The sequence below is a fragment of the Bacillus rossius genome (genome assembly GCF_032445375.1).
Source record: "Bacillus rossius redtenbacheri isolate Brsri chromosome 4 unlocalized genomic scaffold, Brsri_v3 Brsri_v3_scf4_2, whole genome shotgun sequence".
Taxonomy (NCBI): Eukaryota; Metazoa; Arthropoda; class Insecta; order Phasmatodea; family Bacillidae; genus Bacillus; species Bacillus rossius.
In genome coordinates, this window is record NW_026962011.1 from 34901294 (window position 1) to 34922859 (window position 21566).

Here is a 21566-nt window from a genome sequence, read left to right on the forward strand (position 1 = left end):
CACCCTCACCTTCCGCCAACGAGTGTGTGCGTGAGCGTGCATGCATATGTTTGTCCATCCCGCAATAGGCGAAACGAGTCTGTGTCACGTACCCCTCAAATAATACTTTAATTAATATCATTTGTAATTGTACTTATATTTTAATCCCCCTAGTGTCTTGTTTTCTTTCAGCCTAAATAAGGATGGAGCAGCACAATGTGCAAGAACTTTTGGAACACAACCCAACATGGACAGTCTATGTTTTAAATTAATTAATAATTACCAATACAAATAAATATTTTTTATACATAATAATTAATTCTAATTTATTATCCAGTGCTAGAGAGGAGGTTTTGTTGTGTTATTTGATTCGTCTTGTAATATAAACGGCCTAATTGCCTTATGAGTCCACCGACGACCATCATTCGTCAGTGTGAAAGCATACCCACTGCTCAGAGTGGTTTGGTAGGGTAGGCTTAAATGCCATATAGGGGGGATCAGGCCCAGCACCCACATGTGCCACATCACGACTCAGAGACGGTGTCGCTAGCCGGGTATACTATGGGTCTGACGTCCATGTCCACGGTCCATAATGGCCCAATTAATCATGTAAACCTCCCGCGACGTAAAGACATTGAACCCTCGGCACCTTTAATCTTACACAACAATGGACTGCCACCGTAACACAGTTACCATGCTAATGTTTATGGTAGTTAGCATCCCGTAGAAAACGCACGCCAATAGGCAACTTATAGTGCGGTGGGACGAACTCTCAGCTCCCATACAAGGCAGGCTATGTGAGGACGCAGGCCCATGTAATGTTTTTTTTCAGCAAAAAACAAGGTTCACGAGCATTGTTTTTTCATTTAATACCTAAACGGCATCCCGAGTGGCTAATAGCTCTGGGGATCTTTGTTGAGCATCTCATCTGCTGCCTCCGGCCACGTGGCCAGGAACCCTCCCTTGAAAACTCTCGTGTACTAGAGCACGAAGAAACATGCTATTTGGTGCTCCGGGCAAAACACACCAGCTGCTAATCGATGGAGGCAGCCGGGATGACAACAATATAATAATTCAGTTTATTTCAAAGCTAATTATTATTTTATTTATATATTCAATATTTTCCCGAAATGCCCACCAATTTTATATTAGTAAAAAGTTTCAATTCAGAGTTAACACAATTTTTGCTTCTATCATCAGTAGTCCATAGAGTAAATAAATTACAGTAGTCTATGATGTTTATATTTACACTCATAAAATTATTTAATTATTTAAATATAATTTCTGTCAGTGTGGTTTGGTAACAAAGAACAATAGAGTTTATGGACAATTAGTCTTCTATCAATTTATAACTTTCCTGTATATAATAATTAATTTCAATCCTAAAATGCAAATTTGCAACCTGCTCAAACCAAAAGCTAACCTCAAAACAACTACCAATTTTTCTGTAATTGAACAACTCTTAACTCATTAAGATTTTTGTTTTTAAGGGGGCATTTATTAATTTTTGTTTTGCTATTCATTCTGAAATGTATTCATTCATTGTGAATGGTTACGACAGAGAATTGTTTAGCTGATGCAAAGGTCAAGGCTGCTCGTTTAAATATTTGCGCTAAGATCAAGATAGTGTCTGATGGTGAATATTTTTATTTAGCTCTTCTTGTGACACGTTTGATGCCTTTTTAAATGGCGATGTGCTGGTCTTATAAACATTAAATATATATACCTATAAGTTATCCAATTTGCAGATGCAATATTTTTGCAAACATTAAGACTTACATATTGCGAGAAGGTATGTGGAGAAGAATTTGACTTAAAAAATAAGTAATCTGTTTTGTAGGTTTCAGTATTTCTGCCATATTTTGTTTTAAAGGAGTTAACCTATTGTTGTGGGTTGTGATTGATCAGTATTATTTAACACACCATGAGATGTGCTTTGTTTTGTTTGGATGTTAAATATTCACTAATGAAAAGTAACATTTGTGGCCATAATGGTTGTGCTATTATGATTCACATACTTTTGTTGCACTTTATTGAATTACAGGTTGTAAAAAATGCTACGACTCGTATTCGCGAGGGCGTGGCGACACGGCAGAGGCCAAGCGAAGCTGCTGAGGTCGGTTGTTGCGCGGCAGAGGAGGGAGCTCTCCTCCGCCGTACAGCTGACGGCAGAAAGGTACCCAGACGTGAAGAGGGGAAACTACAGCGTCCTCGCAGACCGCCACCTGCAGTTCTTCGAGAGCATTCTCGGCAGAGAAAGGGTTCTGACCGACCCAGATGATGTCGAGCCTTACAACGTGGATTGGCTCAGAATGGTACGAGGTCAGTATGCATATCCGATATTAAAACAATAACTGTGTAGTTGCTGCTTCTGGGAAATAAATTAATTAACAACTAAGTGAAAGGTTGGCTAGGGTATGTCAGCTCAATAATACATAAGATATTTTGAAATTTATTATCTATGTGTTATTACTGCAGCTAACTTAGCCAATCCATCACTTAGTTATTGTTCACCTAATTTTCCATAAGCCGTGACTACATATTTACCATTAAAACGTGATGTTGGTGAAACATTCTTAAAAGCTTTGCTTATTTTTGTATTCCTACCTATTTTGCCTCCTGTCAGAATTACAGTTTTCATCGAGATTTTGCCTACTTGCAACCGATTAAGTTTCCTACACTGTCAATCTTATTGTCTGTAGGTGCTAGCAAAGTGGTGCTGAAGCCAAAAACAACTGAAGAGGTATCGGCCATCCTCAAGTTCTGCAATGCCGAAAGCTTGGCGGTGTGTCCGCAGGGTGGCAACACTGGCCTTGTTGGCGGAAGTGTCCCGGTTTTTGATGAAGTGGTTGTATCCACGTCTCTTATGAACAACATCATTAGTCTAGATGAACTTTCAGGTAATTTTACATTGTAAAATTGTACAACTGTTCTAAGTTTTCAAGTTCAAGTTACCCTCTGCTATTTATTCCCTGAGTTACTTAGCTAACTAAATCAGTAGACCTGATTATAATTTGTACCAATTACTCTTCTTTTTCCTTTTTGTGAAACATCATGAAATAAAATTTTCATCCCCATGCATTAAAACACATTTTTGCTTGTTACCTACCTAATTTACTTGTCAGCATTTGTCCGTAGGGCCTCAGTGGTATCCAGAGCTTTAATAACTTTATTTTGTGGACTATCAACAATTAATGTGTCTGTTCAATAAGGAGCTACGCTCAACCGTGCAATGTAACGCTGTACCTTGACTTCTGCCAGGCGTGCTGGTGTGCCAGGCGGGGTGTGTCCTGGAGACCCTGGAAGGCTACGTGCAGGAGAGGGGTCTGATGATGCCCCTCGACCTGGGCGCCAAGGGCTCCTGTCAGATCGGGGGCAACGTGTCCACCAACGCTGGCGGGCTGCGCCTGCTGCGCTACGGGAGTCTGCACGGCAGCGTTCTGGGCATAGAGGCCGTGAGTACCGAGACAGTAAAGCGTCCATAAAGTAGTAAAAGGAGCAGAAGATTAGATTGCCTTCGCAATGAGCTTCCAAGACCAAAGATGTCGCTCTGCTCTCAACATGTAGATGATTTAGCTTGTTTTCATGAAATTTACACAATTGTAGAATTTATGCAGTAATTTTTTAAGTCCAGATTATACTAATTACAAATAACATTAAACACCTGTTTGTTACCTCAGGTCCAGTTTGTGCTTGAAACATTTTTTCTGCTAGAAGTGATGTTTGGTGAGGTCTCCAACCAAATTGGATGGTTAATGAAAATGATTAAAAAGTTTTTGTGAGTGAAGACTAGTAGGAAAAATTTGAGATTACTGATGAACCTCACACCCTGTTCAAAAATTACTTACAGAGGTGTTGGGTGTAAACTGTCAGCCTCAGCTGTGGACAGGGCCGCCGAGAAAAACTAAGAGCCCTGGAGCAAATACTTTTGTCGGGCCCCCTTTCCGTTTCCTAGTGTGCAACTTTTCAAAGCCTGCAATTAAAAAAAAAATTAAAGACTGTAAACGTTACCATGGTCATACTTGTAAATGTGATCTGCGGGAATCCAATTAATTTTTTTTATCTGTACACTTGTAATTTTTGCCCTATCAGAAAATATCTTACCAGATTATCAAAAATCTCATTCCAAATTTCACTGTTAAAAATAAAATTTTTCTTTGATCAGTTCTCTCTTCTAAGAAAATTTATCAGAAAGATGCCATTGTGGTTTCAACCATTTTTGTCATCAATATTTTTAAATCTTTCAATATTAAAAATTTGAGTTGTGATCGACCATAGAAATTAATTTATTTAATGTCTTGTTATTAATAGTGACCGAATGCTACAAAATAGTTTCTCCTGTAAAATGGCAATTGGTGTTTAGAATTTATATATATAATTTTTTTCATTATGTACCCATACTATCAAGGTGCTAATTTATGTTCTTAAAAAAAATTGTTGAAATTTAAAATATATTAAAACTTATCATAATTATTGATAGTGTACTAAATAATAACGAAAAAGTTAACAGGCTGAGCGCTGAGTATTACCAATCTAGCAACAGTTGCTGCCATTTGATCTATACTGTGATCTAAGACAGAATATAGAGCGAACTACCTTACCAGTGTGACTGCAAAGGTATCATACCCTCTCAGAATTATTTTTTGGGAGATTTATGACTAACTACTGATTTATCAATGAGTCACACTTACCTTGGCACTGTTGGTTTTCTGCACTATTTTTTAAGATGTGTAGAAAGTGCATGTTTTTCCAGGTGAAAGCAGATGGCCAGGTACTTGACTGCCTGAGCTCGTTGAAGAAGGACAATACCGGCTACCACCTGAAGCACTTGTTCATCGGCTCCGAAGGGACTCTGGGCTTAGTTACAAAAGTGGCCATACAGTGTCCCGCCAGTCCGCGAGCCGTCAACACAGCGTTTTTAGGTCAGTTTCAGCGCAATTGTACTGATTGTTGTTGGGTTACTTTCAGGGAGAATTTAACTTCTTGTTAACAAGGGCTGTTTATAAGTTACAATTAAAAGTTCAAGGCATATCTTCAAATTAAACTTGCATTGAAACTATAGTTTATACTCTCTTCTTAATGAGTGTACTCTCTGACTCTAAGGCGAATCCTCAGTAAGCTTGAACACAAATTTACTTGCCACTAAAGGCTGTGGCTAGTGAATCAAGTTTCTACTCGCTATCTTTAAACCATTGGTCGTCGTCTTCTCCGGCGGTCCACCACGCTCCAGGTGCGCTGAAGTCTCTCCCCAACTCGGCTGCATCGCCTGGACTCGAGGCTGCGATGACTCCTCGGCTATCGGCTCCTTCACTCCAACCCTCCTTCGGTGGCTCCTCCGGGACTCGCGTTTTGGACCTCTGGCTGATGTACACCACTGCGGTTAGCTAGTGGTCCGGTGGTGTGCTCGCACCTGCTGGATCTCCCCAATCACCGCGACGAGTCGTTGTTCCAGATACTCTCCAGCAAAGAAACCCGTCCGGCAAGTTCGCGTGGAGATAGGCCTTTCCTGAACACCTCCGTGGGGCTTTCGTTGAGTCAGCGGCCGCACCAGCGACCAGCATTTGCATCCTGCATGCACTTTCCACGCTCGCCCAGTGAAGACAACCGTACCAATTTGGTGTACAGCTTCTCCTCCTGGGAAAGTCTCTTACTTGGTAGCCGCACAAATGAGAGCACAACTTGCAGAGGACTGCACAGATGATCTTGTTTAACTTGGACTGCAGCTCTCTCTCCCAGCAAGTGCTGTGACCAACATAGGTTGCTTCAATGTGACTCGCTTAGCTACTCCTGCCTTTCTCTTGTTGATTCGCCATCATCAATCACATAGTGTCATCGTTAATTTCTGGCGACACCCTGTTGACTGGCGGAGAAATATCCTGAGCATGACTGACTGCCTTGGTGTTACTGTGTCTGCTACCCGTACTTTACTCTCTCTCTAGTACTGTGTTGTTCGCTGTACTGTGTCATCTCCGGCGGCTGTAAAAAAAATTATTCTGTCAATGTTGAGTTCCAAAAGTACTGAAAGAACCAGAAATCAATTTTCTGATTATTTTACTATATCAAAAGTAATAAGAATTCTTGTTACTTTCGGGATCAGGATTTCCTGGTTTTGAACCCTATTAATAATGTTAAGTTCATCCAGTAGCCCCATTTTACTCTCGGAGCTATTCTAACTATCAAGAGACCACCCAACCCTTCGGTAAAGCAACTCTTCAAAATATTAGGAACTTGCAAAAGTACATGGCTCAAGGCCACGCAAAGTCTAAGGCCGCCACTGCTGAGCAGGGGCGTCTCCAGGAAGACTTCTGGGGAGGGGCTATCTTACAAAGAAAGCATGGAGTTGCAAAACATGACATTAAATAAGTCAGAGATTGGCTTTGGAATATTTACAAATTCATGGGCTCAAAACTGAATCTTAATAGTTTAATACAAATTTTGATGAAAGAAACATTTAAACATGAACTTAAGCACGTACGTAAACATAAATGTACCCTCCAAAAGTCCAAAATAAATAAAAAATAAAAAATCTGGGATTGGAAGGAGAGATCAGGAGAGGCTCTACCCCCCCACCCGCCTCTGACGCCGCACCAGGCAATGAGTCAGCATCCAAGTGGTTTGGTGCCCACTATAATCTTTCAGGTCACTCTGCCCATGAACCTCTCATTATCAAACTGGAATTGAATTGCGTACAAGTGTGGGACTCGTGTTTGGCAGTGAAGGTGGTGAACGTATTTGGTTTTCCAGGACTGCTCACGTTCGAGGACGTGCTCCAGACGTTCAAGGACGCGCGCAGCGGCCTGGGGGAGATACTGTCGTCGTGCGAGATGATGGACGCTGCTTCCATGGACGCGAGCGTCGGCAACCTGAAGCTGACCAACCCCATCAGCGACCACCCGTTCTACATGCTGATAGAGACCTCGGGCAGCAACGGTCAGCACGATGAGGAGAAGCTGACGCAGTTCCTGGAGAGATCCATGGAGCGCGGCACCGTGAGGGATGGCACCGTCGCCACGGAGCCCTCCAGGATAAAGGTACCTCAACGTACGAGTTATCTTACTGCCTGCATTTGGGTGTAAGTTGGTTTGTCTTTTCATTGAATGCTTTTTCAATCCCTTCTCTAAATTTTATTTTCTGTATCCTTCCCCTAAAATCCAGAGTTATTAGTTATTACACTGGACAGCAATTATATTGTGTTTGTTTTTTCAAGACCATGTGTTTTGCCACCTCACATTCGTAATGGACCTGTTTAGTCGAATACCTATGAAAAAAGATTTTTTTGTTTGTGGTGAGCTTACGTAATATTAACAGTAGCGTGCTTGTAGTGCATGCGTTAATTTGCATTACTTGGGAAAATGTGCGAAAACTTAACAGTGCAAGGGCATTTTGTTGCAAGCAAAGCTGAAACCTACCATCAACGCAGAACATGTACAATAATTGCTTATTTCAGTAAATTCATACTAACATTTATAGTGGGAATAATTTATTTTGACAGAGAAGGGAGCAAATTAGTATAGGAAAATTGTGTCTACAAAAAAATTGGATAATTAGTCATCTAATTTTAAGGGGAAGTCCATTCTTAGAAGTTACATAAACAGCATAAGTTTGACCAGTAAGCTACTAAGGGGGCCAGTTTTGGGGTAGGATTAAAAAACATGCAGTGAGAATACTGTTCTGGCTGAGTTATGGTAAACCTTCAATGGGAAACAAGAATTTTTGATACCGGGACTTAAAATCTGGAAATGAAAATAATAATATAGTTGTATGACACAATGTACATGTTTTAAAGCAAAAGAGTGCAGTATTGCAATTGGCATGTATATCTGAGCTGTATGTATCAAAATTACAAGTAAACAGATGTGTTTATGTTTTTCTCTGGTGTTGCTTCAACTTTGTGTAATCCCAACTGTGTGAATCTAAAACAAATTTTTCTGTGCAACTCCATTACTTTAAAAAAAAAATTCAATATAAATATCCCACTAGAAAAATCTTGATGGTGACCGTACTTGTGTGTTTGCACAGACCATCTGGGAGCACCGCGAGCGAATAACTGATGCTCTAGTGTCGGATGGCTTCTTGTTAGCTTACGATCTCTCTCTCCCTCTAACTGACTTCTACAAACCTGTCAGCTTGACCTTGGAGTGCTTGTCGAACTGTGCTCAAGTTGTTCGCATATCAGCTCATGGCCATCTTGGTAAGATTTCAGAATCTAACCTTTCGTGCACCTTCTTACTGGATATTGCTCATCCTTAATACACTTTTTAATTTTTCATGTTAAATCATTAGGGCAGTTTTGTAATATAGCTGTAGTCAGAAATTAGTGCATCATTGTGTGGCCATGTTTTTATATTGAGATTACTGAGCTGAAATTATGCTTACGTAAAATTATTTTCTCAGACTGAGAAAAACCTGGTACATTTTTTTTTAAAGATACTGATAGTCAATAACACAGTATTAGTAATATTTTTAAAAGTGATAAATCAGTAAAGAGACTTGAAGTTGGCGATGTGTGTTGGAGCTCTGTTTTTAGACATATTGGTTTCTCTTTTTCTTCTAAAGGTCATACATATTGGGTTCGCAAAATGCTTTCTGGTTCTGTTACGTATTTCTTTCCTTTCCCCTTTTTTGTAAAAAGGCTTCTTCATTTCTTCTCCCCCTGCTTTTTCTTCTTGTCACTGTAGTTTGAACCATTTTATTTGCATTTTTTTTATTTTCTAAATAATTTGTAATACTGTATTTCTGTAGTTGCTTGTATTTACTTGTTGCTTGTATGTCTTCAAGGCTGCACCAGCATGTTGTGTTATTACATTTTCATGCCATTTCGTTTTGTTTAGTCAATATTTTTGGATGTTTCTGTAGCAATTTTGTTGCTAGATTGTAACAGGTCAGACCACCTGGCTAGCAATCATCTGACTCTAAATACACAACATGATACACTTTTAAAATACTTGTTGAGAGCCGTAAAAATTTTAATTTAAAGTTCAGAATATTGGTGTCAATCGTTTGACAGGAAAAATGAGATGATATTCTTCGGTACTTGAAAAAAAGTTTGAAATAAAATTTGTGAAAATTTATTATTACATACCAAAATCACACAACGTGCACTTTTGCATGAACAAGACACCGGTCCCCTTCTTCACAGACGAATCACAAAGAAGTTTACCGCTTGAAACACAGATTTACTGTTTGATGGCACCGAAAACTGAAATGAGGATTTCGAAGACATAAAGTGAACAATGATTAAATCTCACACTTACCTTGTAACTGTGTATGACCTAGAAACACCTATTTCCCAGTTGTAATTTCTTCTGCCAAAATGCAGACTGGTCGAAAATAAATTCTAATTTACTGTCCAAAAAACTATTATTTGGGACCTGGCTCAGACCACAGCCATGAAATTGTCTCTTCACTACATTAAAATTGTTATATTTGCGAGCTTTTGCCCGGCACAACCGATTTGAAAACTAGTGAACCACGAACTGAAGACTTAGCCTGGCCACGTCCACTCACTCAGGGGAGGGGCGGTCACACAGGCCAACCAACCAATTATGACACATCTTTAGAAAGTCTTCCAATCATGGCACAAATAATAAAGAAATAACACATGGTAATTCTTTATAAACAGAAGCAGGGGACTTCCCTAACCCAAAATCTTTCCTGATTTGCTATACAAATTATCTTTTGGGAGTAACATTCGGTATTCCCCAGAACACAGTTCATCCCATGGTTCTGAGTTATCACTTTTGGGGAACACCCGCCGATTCTGTCTCTCTCTCTTAACACTTGATGCTTTACCTGCCTCTCTTTTATAAATTGATTACAAACTGTTACGTAATGCAATTTATGATGTACCCAGCACTGAAAACTATGAAGTAGATATCCATAAAAATATTTAAAATGCATTCTGGTATCTCGGAACCTAGTCAATACTGTTACATGCTGAAACATAGGTCCATAAAGGATAGCCCAATTAATTGCACAAGTGTTAGTAAATCACCTGCGCCACTGTTATCACCCATTATATTACTAAGTGAATATCTGTTGAAAATATTTATGCTAACAACAATTGCAAGGGAGGTATTGAGTTAAAATTTTATTAATAGTAATGTTAGAAAAAATAACGAATCAACATGGTGAGTGAAACTGGGCCTTTACTATGAAGTCTGAAACAAGACAATCATTCTGTGCTCCATTGCAATGCAAAAGATTGCATGAACAGACTTATTTTAAAAGTTATGTGTAAGAGCGAAAACTCTGTGCTTGCTAGTCAGTCACAAAGTGAAGATGCGCTCGGTGATCATCTTCAGTTGGTGACTCCTGCTAAGTTGGAAGCTTTATCTTAGTTTTTTTTACATTATTTTGTACCTTAAAAAGAGAATATTTTCAGTTTTCATCAGCATCAATTTTGTAAGAATAATATAATTTTGGACTTGTGAAAGATCTAAGACACCGCAGAGAGTCTAAAGAGTTTTAAAACCAAGTTATAATACATTTTTGAATTTTGGTGTAATTTCTCAAAAGTTTTTCTCATGGATAGCCCAAAATATTTAAATTTTGTGTTAAACATATGTTTATCAAAACCCCCACCCTCTAAAAATAAAATCTTTCTTTTAGTGGCATTTCATGTGTAGTAGCTAACTGATGAGTTTTTATTTTGTTGGTATTTTGCAGCGTATGTGGGAATTGCGAGAAACCATAACACCAGGCCTGCTAGGTGATGGCTATGTTTACAAATATGACATATCACTGCCCCACGATAATTTCTACAGTATTGTCCCTGAAATGAAGAAGCACTTAGAAGGCCGTATTATCCGCTGCTGCGGCTATGGGCACATAGGTAGGCATAGCAGAGATAAATACATTTTGTGTATTTTTTTTTTTAAAGTAATATTTGCATTTTTTTTGGTGAATTTTGTTTTCTACTGTGGCCCTACTCTATGGAATGCATTGGTACATTAGAATTCCAACAAATGTGTTGGTTTTTTATTTTATTTTGTTTTCATATCTCATCAGTGATATCATTAGAGACAAATACACTCCATATCGTAGTTCAAGGAAGCTGGGGAAGAAACCACCCTAGCATTTTCTTGGGGAGATTTCGGGTCACTGAAATCAGGATGCGTTGACCAGGATTCGAACCCAGATCCTTTTCCAAGTGCAAGACCAGTGTTTTACTTTTGCACCACCTTGCTTGACCAAGTGTGTTGTTGTTTTGACATCTGTAAAATAATAAAAATAAAACAAACTGTGGCAAAATAATGTCTCGGTGTGTGTTGGCAAAAATGTAGTGTATTTGATGTAAAGTTAAATTTTCAAGAAGTAATTTGAAACTCTTGCTTGTACGAATTAATCAGAATTTAAATTTTGCATGATGCTACTGAAAATGAGTAGCCTATGTAGTTTGCGTGTATGGTTTGGGTGTATTGCTGCATCTTTGCTGGATTGAAAATTTTGTGGAATGTCATTCATTAAAATTTTTTGGTCAGAAAAAGTGGTCATGATAAGAAAGTTCAAGCATTGGAAGTAGAAGGTGATCTCAGGCTTTTGTGGGTGTTGTGGCAGTGCTATCTTGCGGGTTGAAGCCGTGTCGCAGCGTCAAAAGTTCACCGATGTTTCGCTACCTGGCAGTCAGCGTCAGGTGACAAATAAAGGGGATTAGGCCCTGCCACATTTGTTTTTGAAATGCTAAGCCCAGCTTGCAGTACAGCTTTCATTTCATATTTAATGGGTTGATAAGGCATTTTTCGATACCAACATTCTTTAACTGGTGTAATGATTTACACAGATGCAGTTTAGGATTCCAGCAGACAGGGAAAATCTGGAAAACGGGAAAAACTCAGGAAATCTGAAAGGTGTCTGAAAAAACCTGGAAAACAGAGAGAAATTGACAAAATGTTAGTTACCAAAATGGATTAGTAATTTTCAATACTTGTGTGTACCTTTAATATTAAAACCAGTCTGTATTTTAGCCATAAATTTATGTATAATTAAAAATCATTTTGTTTTCATTCATTATTAATTAAACATAAGTAAAATATTCAGTGAATGAACTTTGTATTGATTGAATGTTTGCTCAAATGTAGGGTTTTTATATTACAGATAGCAGCGATGTTTGCATTGATGATATATTATTACAGACTGTGTATTGGGCAGGAAAAGATTTTATTGTAAATTTGACGTATGTGTTTTGATAAGTATTTGTAGTTTAATATATTTTAATCTTGCAAGGCTGATAGATGAGACTGAGAAAAAATTAGTTTGTTAGACAAGGAAAACTTAGGGAAACTTTCTAGAGTAAGTGTGTGTGGGTATCATGATAGTTACTCTCGTTAAATAATATATAATTTTCTCCAGGGGGTTCCAAGAAGTAATGTTTTAATATCTGACTTGAACGGGCTGTGAAATCTTGGGGAAATATTGTTGTATGTCATGCCAAACATACGTGTAAATAAATAAAAGTTTAAACTACAGCGTATAGTTGAAAAAAATCTCCCTTAATCACTTTAAAGTAGCTTCAGCCTTAAAACCTAGACTGCCACTGACAGTAGAATATAGGGTATTGCCAGCTTCCTAGGAAAAAAACATATTCTGCCAGCGGGGTTGACTTACATTACGCTGGCTTTGACTACTCATTCCTCGGTGGATTTTACAAATTTTGTGACCAGTGTGCCTTTAAATGACTGTGGTTTGGCATTAAATCATGAAATTACATCTTTGTGGTTCTAGGCGGGACTGTAATTAATACTTGTATGCTTCACTTTTGTGCATCTAAACGTGGGAGGTTTTTACAACAAATATTGTTAATTTTGGAAGAAAGCCTTTTCATAAATGTACAGAACCAGAAAGTAATGCATTCAGCTTAGTCAGATATTTGAAAAATATATTTAATTTTATGTTAAGGCAACTCAAGTTAAATAAAATATTTTTAGTCAATTATTAATTTTTATACTTCAAAATATAATTTTTTTCCAGCTGTGTGCTAAATGGTTTCAAATTTAATAAAATATTTTTGTTTTATTTTCAGTCTTACTATAAACTAAATGATGCTCCAATATCAGTAACATATTTCCCAAACTCTTACTGAATTTTTGTGAAAATTCTTTAGGCGATGGAAATCTTCACCTGAACATCACTTCCAGAGAGTTTGATCATAATATTCTCGATATGATTGAACCCTATGTGTTTGAGTGGACATCCAAGCTACGAGGCAGCATTAGTGCAGAGCACGGCATTGGCTTCAAGAAGACAAAGTTCATCCACTACACCAAGTCGCAAAGCTCCATAGATCTCATGAAACAGTTGAAGAGTATGATGGATCCAAAAGGAATTCTCAACCCATACAAAGTGCTTCCATGATTTACTTCTTTTTTTGTGTGTTTAAAATATAAGCTGAAAACTGTCTTGTGATTTTGTTGTATGAAAATTTCACTATCAGGAAACTACAGGGTTTTACTTTTATGCTATAATCAATAACTTTACCTAAATGTAAGCTTCTACTGCATTTGTATAGCTAGCGTAATAGTTTACAGTCTTGGCAAACCATTGAGTTAAGAAGTTGTCTTGTGTAGATTCAGAAGCCTGTTTGTGTTTTGGAACACGCCCACTCAGATGACCTAAACAAAGATTGTGACCTAAACAAAGGGTGGTTACAACCTTTTTTTAATGGCTCGAGTGGACTAAATGGAAAAGAATTCTAGATATTTGTTGCTTACGGTTATAAAAAAACAAGGTGACTAAAAAGCAAACATTAATTACATTTACCACATATTATATCTTATATTTTTGCACGAATAAGTTTTACAATTTGAGTTCTACTGATTAGTCCATAGACCAATCACTACGATTGGACAATGGAAACTGACCAGTCACAAATCAACCACTGCGATTCGATTTGGTTTACATTCGCTTACCAATTAGGCTGCTCGGTGACGTTATCTCTCTCGTCGTTCGGTGCAAAACTTCAGACAATGAGCTTTGAATGACATGTGCATATGCACAGCTACATTGTTTTTTGTAAAAGTCTCATTTAAAAAAAAATTCATACAAGTTTTGGGTTTTGGGTAATTAATCATAGTTTTTTTTTCAGTACTTCCTGTTTTCCTGTTAACTTCGCATAATTTTACCAGAGATTGAATTTCCTTTAACTTATTTCTGAATACATGTGCTACCAGCTTAGCCTACTTGATCCAAAATATACAAGTTATATATTCATTAATAATCATGAGGTTCAAAAATCTTACAAGATCTTCAGAATATCTCACTGGTATACGTTTCATTGTTATTAATTAGCTTACAGAACTATATGTTATATATTTTATTTTGTTAACATTTTATGAGTAACTATGTTATTAGTCACTAAGCCCTTTTATGCCCGTATTTACTCGCATATAGGTCGCACCCATAATTTGAGGTCTTGAATTTGGTAGTCAAGATTCCCCCCATGTAGGTCGCACCGGTAATTTAATGATGCGAACGGCCAGCACGCCGAGCACGAAAGAGTTAACGGGTACTGTAAAACTCCGCTACTACGAGAGCTGATAATGACGTGATAAATTGTTGTAACAACAAGTACTCGTAATAACCGAATATAGAAAATTGAAGTCAAGTTAGTTTTTGGAGTAGATAATCACAGCGACAGACCGACAGGATGCGCTCCCGCCCTTGCCGTCAGCGATGTTTATTTTGACAGTTCAGGCAATTATCTTTTCCACGACCCTTCACAGCGTAAAAAGAAAAAGAAAACACGTTCAAATGCAGATGGAAAAGTAACTATGCAGTAAAATAAATATATTTACGGCCCTGCTAAATTTTTCTATTTAATAAAATTCGAGAAACTGCTGTGTGACTAATAAACAAATTGTATCATAATAACTTAAACTTATAAAGTATTTATTAACGGCGAAGGACAGTTGTATAAGCCCATAAAAATATTTATTTTACCGAGAATGGACTATACAACCTGGCTTTTGCCGCACGCGGTGTGGGAGGGGAGGAGGATGCTGACAGTTTCTCACTCAGAATGTTGAAATAAGGGAGGGAATGTGTTGAAATGTTAGTTGGAAAAGGGGGGGGAGGGTGTTTTTACATGGTTTGTGGCTCTGGGAGGGATGAGCCTTTAAGAATTAGCAGGGTATGGGAGAGGTAAGCGTCACGTCATGTATGACGTCAAGCCGCCGCTACCGCCAGCCTGGCCGGACGAGTTTCTTATGCTCTTGCAGAAGCTACCACGGTGGCTTTTCGTGCGGGCGGGTAAGATAACATGACAGCTGAGACGGCTTTTCGTGCGAAAGTGGACGCGCCGAGCTCGGCTAGACAATGCCGCATGGACAATAGTCTAGAGGGGTGGTATCTATTTTTAGCCGTCTTATGTATGCCTGCCCGCTTACAGTACAGCTCTTGCCAAGATAAACGTGAACACACAGCGCCCAGCAAAGTGTAACAGACTTGTTTTTCAGCCGATTTTACTCAAATTTCCGACTCTCTCTCTGCTCAAATTTTTCACAGTTTCTCAAAAACGGTTGTATAAACGGAATGGACGCATCAGAGGGGGGTCGCATCGGCGGGATTCTACTGTATTGCAAAAAAAATTCCTCAAAAATTTTTCTTCACCTATAGGTCGCACTTCATTTTTCCCCCATAAAATCTGGTAAAATTGCCGCGACCTATATGCGAGTAAATACGGTACTTTTTATGTGAAGGGATATTTTTTGTAATGCTTAAAGTTAATTGCATGTAAATATAAATATTTTATTCATGAAAACTGTTTAACTTAGCTTTGTTAATGGAAACACAAATAGTATTTCATTTTGGTTTTTTGGTTGTTGTTTACTTTAAGACTGAGATACTTACTATGTAAGATGTAAATAGCAACAAATAAAGTTATCAATCAATCTGGACCAATTTTTGTTTTTTATATGTATAGCTATGACAATAATAGACAATATACGAAGGATCTTTGTTATAGATAATAATCGTCACATATTTTTATTATGTGAGTTATTAGTGTACTTAATTTTATTAAGTACCATTTTTAGAATCATATGTGATACAGATTTTCATAAAATTATGGTAGATGTTAAAATTAATACTTTTTTTTACATGAGAGTACACAGAAGTGATAAATACTTATGTATGTTATGTTAGGTTTTTTATTTTAAATATTTTACTATTTTTATCAATAACCACAGTAACACATTCATTATTTGAAAAAAAAAAAAAAAAAAATCATATAAATTAGTATTACATAATGGATCTCAAAATCCCACAACATACAATCACAAACTATTAACACATTGCTGCATTTCCCATGTTGTAATAGTGTCCACACTTTGCCCTCAATATAAAAGCATTTGGTAATCTTGCACCAGCTCAGCATTCAAAAGAACAGTGTGAAAGAATACAAACATTGTTTGTTTTATCGTATCAGCCTTATTGCTGGTTTTTTATAATTATTTTATATACTTTTTATAGAACATAGTATTCCATAACTGTAGTAGTATTTTATCATGTAAGGAATATTTCTTAGATTTGCTTAGCATTTTGGTATGCATTGTGTTAAAGATATTTTCAGGTGTGGACATTCGGAGAAACAAAATCTTGTTAGTACATCAAAACATTACATTACATTGCATTTTGATGTTTGTTTAGATTTGGCCAAGTTGTGTGGAAATTTGATAACACTTTTTATTTCTAGTCATTATGGGAGAGTCGGGAACGCATCGCTGATGCATTATCTGCAGATGGCTTCTTGTACACGTACGACCTGACGATACCTCACAGCTGCTTCTACGAGCCTGTCGTGAAGGCAAAGCACCACTTGGAGAGCTGTTCTAAAGTGGTTCGCGTCTGTGGCTTTGGACATTTGGGTTAGTCTGTGCCACTTACGAAGTGTGCACCACGCAGTAAATACATACATACCTAAGTATTTTACATTTTGGGAAAAAAAGAATATTACTATTATAAAGTGGTCCAGTAAGAAATTATATTATTAAGTTCACTGGAAGAATTTTGTATGATGTTGGCATAGTATATCCTACCAACCCATCTGTGCTTATTTTTTTTTTAATTTTCCTACTGAAATATTGTTTATTGCTTCCATTGAATGCTCCTGAACAGTACCTTTTTTATTATTATTATGGTCTAAGCAGCATGAGAACATAGAGACAGTAAAATTCACTGTAGAGTTACCAGTGTTGTGAAAATTTTGTTTATTCCATTTAGGTAATTAGCTTGCGGAATATACAAAATGAAATCAAACTACAGTGAAACAATTTAAAGAAGTTCTCACTCAAGTTTTCCTGCTTGAGAAGTATGCTTTTTTGCATTTCTTGAGAAACTTAATAAACAGAACTCATGATAAAGGTAGTTCATCAAATTATGTACTATGCCCAAACAGAACCAAAATTCGTAATACATACGGAATGATAAATAAGATTGTTTTGGTGAAATAAGTGTTAAGAAATATTTTAGTTTAATATTTGTTGAAAAATACACATTTTTAAAAATGAATTAAAACCATTTATGAAAAAATAAAAAATGATAACACTAAAATCTCGTGTTTTAAAAATTACAGCAAGACAAGGCATGTGGCAGATAGCCTGAATGCAATCTCCACATGAGAGCAGCTGCTATCCAACCTTGTTGCAAGGTTCTGGCGTGGCACCTTTTTTAATCCGGCACCAATAGAGCTGCTCTCATTCATATTTTTCCCAGTGGATTTTGGCTGTTTGCTTGGCTGTCAGTTTTCATCACAGCGTTGCCTGCATTTTCAGTTCGCTCAGATGCTGTCGGTTTTCATTTCAGAACAGTGTTTCTTGTTTTGCAGCAGGTTACATACGTTTTCACATTTGGTATTTCCGTTTAAACTGTATTGATGTTCGGTAATCCGGTGAAATTGCTAATACATATGTGTATTATATACACATTAATATGCATATGCACACATAAATGTACATGGCTCTGAGCATCCGAATTAAAGTTCTTCCACTGTGTAACACTTGAGACAGATGTTATATCTCCGAAGGATGTGTAGGAGAGAGATAAGTGCTAGGTCAGATCACTGACCTGCCACAAACAGGGCCACAACTAGAGTCTCTGGCAACCGGGGCATGAGTGGATTCATGCGCCCCCCCCCCCCCCCCTATTATTTTTTTGCACACAACACACCAATAAAGCGGATGTCTGGGGGCTTTCCCACGGAAAAATGGTGCTATTTAAGCATTTTCCATACCTACATGTAACAGTTTCTGTGCTACTGTAACTTCCATGCAAAAACTTTTTACCAGTTACCAGTTGTAGTAGGAATTACAATGCAAGCGATTTCGGCGCCCCCACAGCTTTGCACCCGGGGCGTATGCCCCGCTTGCCCCCCCCCCCCCCTAGTTACGGCCCTGGCCTAAAAAGGTGATCTCGCTTTGACTCTCGTGGGATCAAGCCCAGATTATTTCCACGTGGGAAACGTTGTGGGCGTTGCCGTGAGCCGGCAAGTTTCCTCGGGGTGCTCTCGTTTCCCCCCACCAGTGCATTCCATCGCTGCCGGTGACCCGGACGCCGAGCCCTGATATCCGACCGTTGAAATCATTCCAGGGGACAACAACCTCCACCTGAACGTGACCTCGAAGCAGCACGAGCGGGCCGTGGAGGAGCTGATGGAGCCGGCCGTGTTCGAGTGGACGGCGGCCCTGCGCGGCAGCATCAGCGCGGAGCACGGCCTCGGCTTCAAGAAGAACAAGTTCATCCGCTACTCCAAATCCCGGGCTGCGGTGGACCTCATGAGGGACCTGAAGCTGATGATGGATCCCAAGTTGATTCTCAACCCTTACAAAGTACTTGTCATGTAGGACTGGCACGGGAGTGGACAGTAGTACTACAAGGTTTACTGGGGCATTCAAAATTGCTGACGATTGTAATAAGGAAACCAGCATTTTTGCTTATGAGCTGACGTATCTTACTTAAACCTCTTGTGATGAAATGTATATTTTTGTAAAAGGGTAAACAATTCATGTAAACAAATTAAAAACCTTATTGGTACAAAAGCTTGTTTCATTAAGTTTTTAAAAATATTCTATCATGTTAATAAATCCCATGAAATTTTTTTTTATATGTGTTATACAGTACATACAAACCATACTACTACACTACCGACATACTTTGAAAGTATAAAGCTGGCTAGAGTTAATTACTGGAAAAAAAAAAGATTTAAGTTAATGTTCAAGCGAAGCGAATGTATTCAAGTTTTAAAGCCATGAAACAGCAAAATTTTCCCAGTCAAATGTTATTTAATATTTTATTAAAATGTTTACAAACAAAAGAATCTATTAATGTGAAAAAAATTCAGGAAAAACAAAATGCTCCTAAAAACTGTAAATATTTGAGCACTTTAAAAAAAATCATGTAAGTTTCAATCATTATTTGAGTTAATCACAAGAATATGATGTTAAAAACAACAATATTCCGCAATACTGCAAAACAGGTTTCTTCGAGTGACTGATTCTTTTTTTTTCCTTCCAAATTGATCAGTATTAATTGCATGTGTTAAAATCTCAACAAATGCTCCTTTACAGATTGTAATATTAAAAATGCCCTTCAGGTGCGTAGGTCAACACTCTGAGGGCTCTCCAAGGATGGCTGGGGCGAGTTGCTGGGCTGTGATTGGTTACAAGCTCAGGGGTGGCAGGTGCCTTCGGATGGCAGTCTCGAAGTGACTGCTCTCCTCTGCCTCCTGGCCCACAGCTGCCTGGTCCGGTAGAGCTGGCTGTGTGCCGCTTCCCACGTACGACCAGTTGTTACTTATTCAGGGAGATATCTAACAGTACCTAGGCCAGGGGTGTGTTAAAGTTGTTGTTGGGCCACTCGTTGTGGCGACACTTGTTGTAAGCGGGGGGTCGATCGGTCGGCTTTAAGGTGGAAGGTTAGTGGGCGCCACCACGTGGTGCGGCACGTGGACCCGGTGAGACTCCTAACTCAGGGCGTGCCGTCGCCCATGTGAGATGTGATATTCCCCCTTGAAAACATCTAGCACTAATTCCTGCCCGCTCTCAGCGTCGGGCACGCTTTTACCTACGCAGTGGTGTAACGCCCCTCGTGCCTCAAATTTGAATTATTTTAAATTAATTAAAAAAGAGCCTTGGAAACTGCTGGGTAAGAAAAATGAGACAATTAAGTTATTGACCAGAGGTGGCACGAGGTGGAGAACAAGATAATTTGGAACTCCCTGACACAAGCAACTGGGGAGCTGGTGGATCTTTTAAGGGAACAAGGTATATCATAAATAAATTAACACTACACAAGTAGCTTGGTCTATAGGTTCCCTGTTTTATTATTAAGGAATTTTGTGTTCGTATTATTCAAACCTGACAATAAAAATCTTAGTAAATAACAAGTTAAAGGGGGCGCCCCAGGATTAATTAAAACAATACATATTACACCTTAACAAAAAATTATTACATAATTAAAAATTTAAAAATTGCACCAAATTTGAATGTCCCAACAATTACATCGATGATTAGTTTTATTGATTCTACATATTCTTGAGGAAAGCACTGTTCGCTGGTAGGCTATTCATTCGATTAATGTAGTTCGTAGCTAGAAAGTGGGGTGGGGTGGGGGGGGGATGTTGATTTCACATTACCACCCGGGTCTTCAAAAAATAACGTCGGGTAGCGGAAACCTCTCTTCTAACGTGACCCGCAGTGGAGGTGCAGGACCACGAGCTGGGAGCAATTTGTCTCTCCAGCACTTCGACCCTGTCTGAAACCCAAATCAAATTCAAAACGAATTAGACTTGCTTCCAGACAGTCCTACACCGTCGGCGCAAAAGGCCAACAAACGGGAATTTGGGGAGAAGAAAAAAAGATTACTCACCAACCAGGGTGTAGAGTTCGGAGCTCACTAGGTGTCTCGCGCCGACATCAGGATGCCGCGGACCGAGAAGTCAGGATGCGCGGACGAAACCGGAATTTTTAGAATTAAATAAGAAGAAATAAAAATTTAACTACGCATGACTTTTCTAAAAACTACCTCTGCCTGGCTATTGTACAAACGGAATCACACGGAATCACATCCCTTAAGCAAACTGACTACATTCTCGTGCACGCGAAAATCACCGTTCCCGCAAAAAGCCTCTTAGCGCAGAGGACGTAGAGGAGACGAGGTCAGTAGCCGAGGTCAGAGGGCTGAGTGCCCCGCAATCGGCCAAAGCACCTAATTAAATCGGGCGGTAAGGCCCCGGGTCAAAGGAGGGGGTAGGTTCGGTTCTAAGCCGAAAATTTCCGAAGGAGTCCGAGGCGGTCGTGACAACAACACGACATGCGCACTCTCTACCGGACCGAAATGAAAGTAAAAAACAATCGACTTCTCCGGGCCGCGAGAGGAAAGCATAGTGCCTTATGGCACCGCGACGCTGCCTTCTAGCGGCGTAAGGGGGAACTACTTGAGGTGGTGAGCAGACTTGCCACCAGGTGTCATGAGGGTAAGCTCTGCACGCTGGCGACCAGGCCCGCGGTTACTTTTTTTCTCCGCTAGATGTCGGGGATGTGTCTGTCGGACCCGGGAGAAGGTTTTTGCATCAGGTCATCGTCCTGTCCGGTCAC

General features: G+C 38.9%; 1 protein-coding gene across 4 annotated transcripts; it reads left to right on the forward strand.

The window, feature by feature from the left end:
• The first annotated feature begins 1200 nt into the window (after window positions 1–1200).
• LOC134542437 (D-2-hydroxyglutarate dehydrogenase, mitochondrial-like) lies at window positions 1201–19010 on the forward strand. 4 transcript variants are annotated; one of them, XM_063386675.1, is made up of 10 exons: window positions 1201–1771; window positions 2024–2301; window positions 2682–2879; window positions 3241–3434; window positions 4733–4901; window positions 6724–7010; window positions 7999–8170; window positions 13082–13320; window positions 16670–16841; window positions 18562–19010. In XM_063386675.1, exons 2-10 carry the CDS (start codon window positions 2034–2036, stop codon window positions 18813–18815), a joined length of 1953 nt encoding a protein of 650 aa, XP_063242745.1. In that variant the 5' UTR covers window positions 1201–1771; window positions 2024–2033; the 3' UTR covers window positions 18816–19010. The 4 variants fall into 4 exon arrangements, with proteins under 4 accessions (XP_063242745.1, XP_063242747.1, XP_063242746.1 ...); XM_063386677.1 differs by lacking the exon at window positions 7999–8170 and adding an exon at window positions 10648–10813; XM_063386676.1 differs by having other exon boundaries at window positions 1201–1615.
• The last annotated feature ends 2556 nt before the right edge of the window (window positions 19011–21566 follow it).

Bases quoted from the DNA above. Each gene is read 5' to 3' on its own strand.
- LOC134542437 (XM_063386675.1), top strand. From the start codon at position 2,034: ATGCTACGACTCGTATTCGCGAGGGCGTGGCGACACGGCAGAGGCCAA. The intron at 3,435-4,732 runs GTGAGTACCGAG...ATGTTTTTCCAG, and splicing joins GCGTTCTGGGCATAGAGGCC to GTGAAAGCAGATGGCCAGGT. The intron at 4,902-6,723 runs GTCAGTTTCAGC...TTGGTTTTCCAG, and splicing joins CGTCAACACAGCGTTTTTAG to GACTGCTCACGTTCGAGGAC.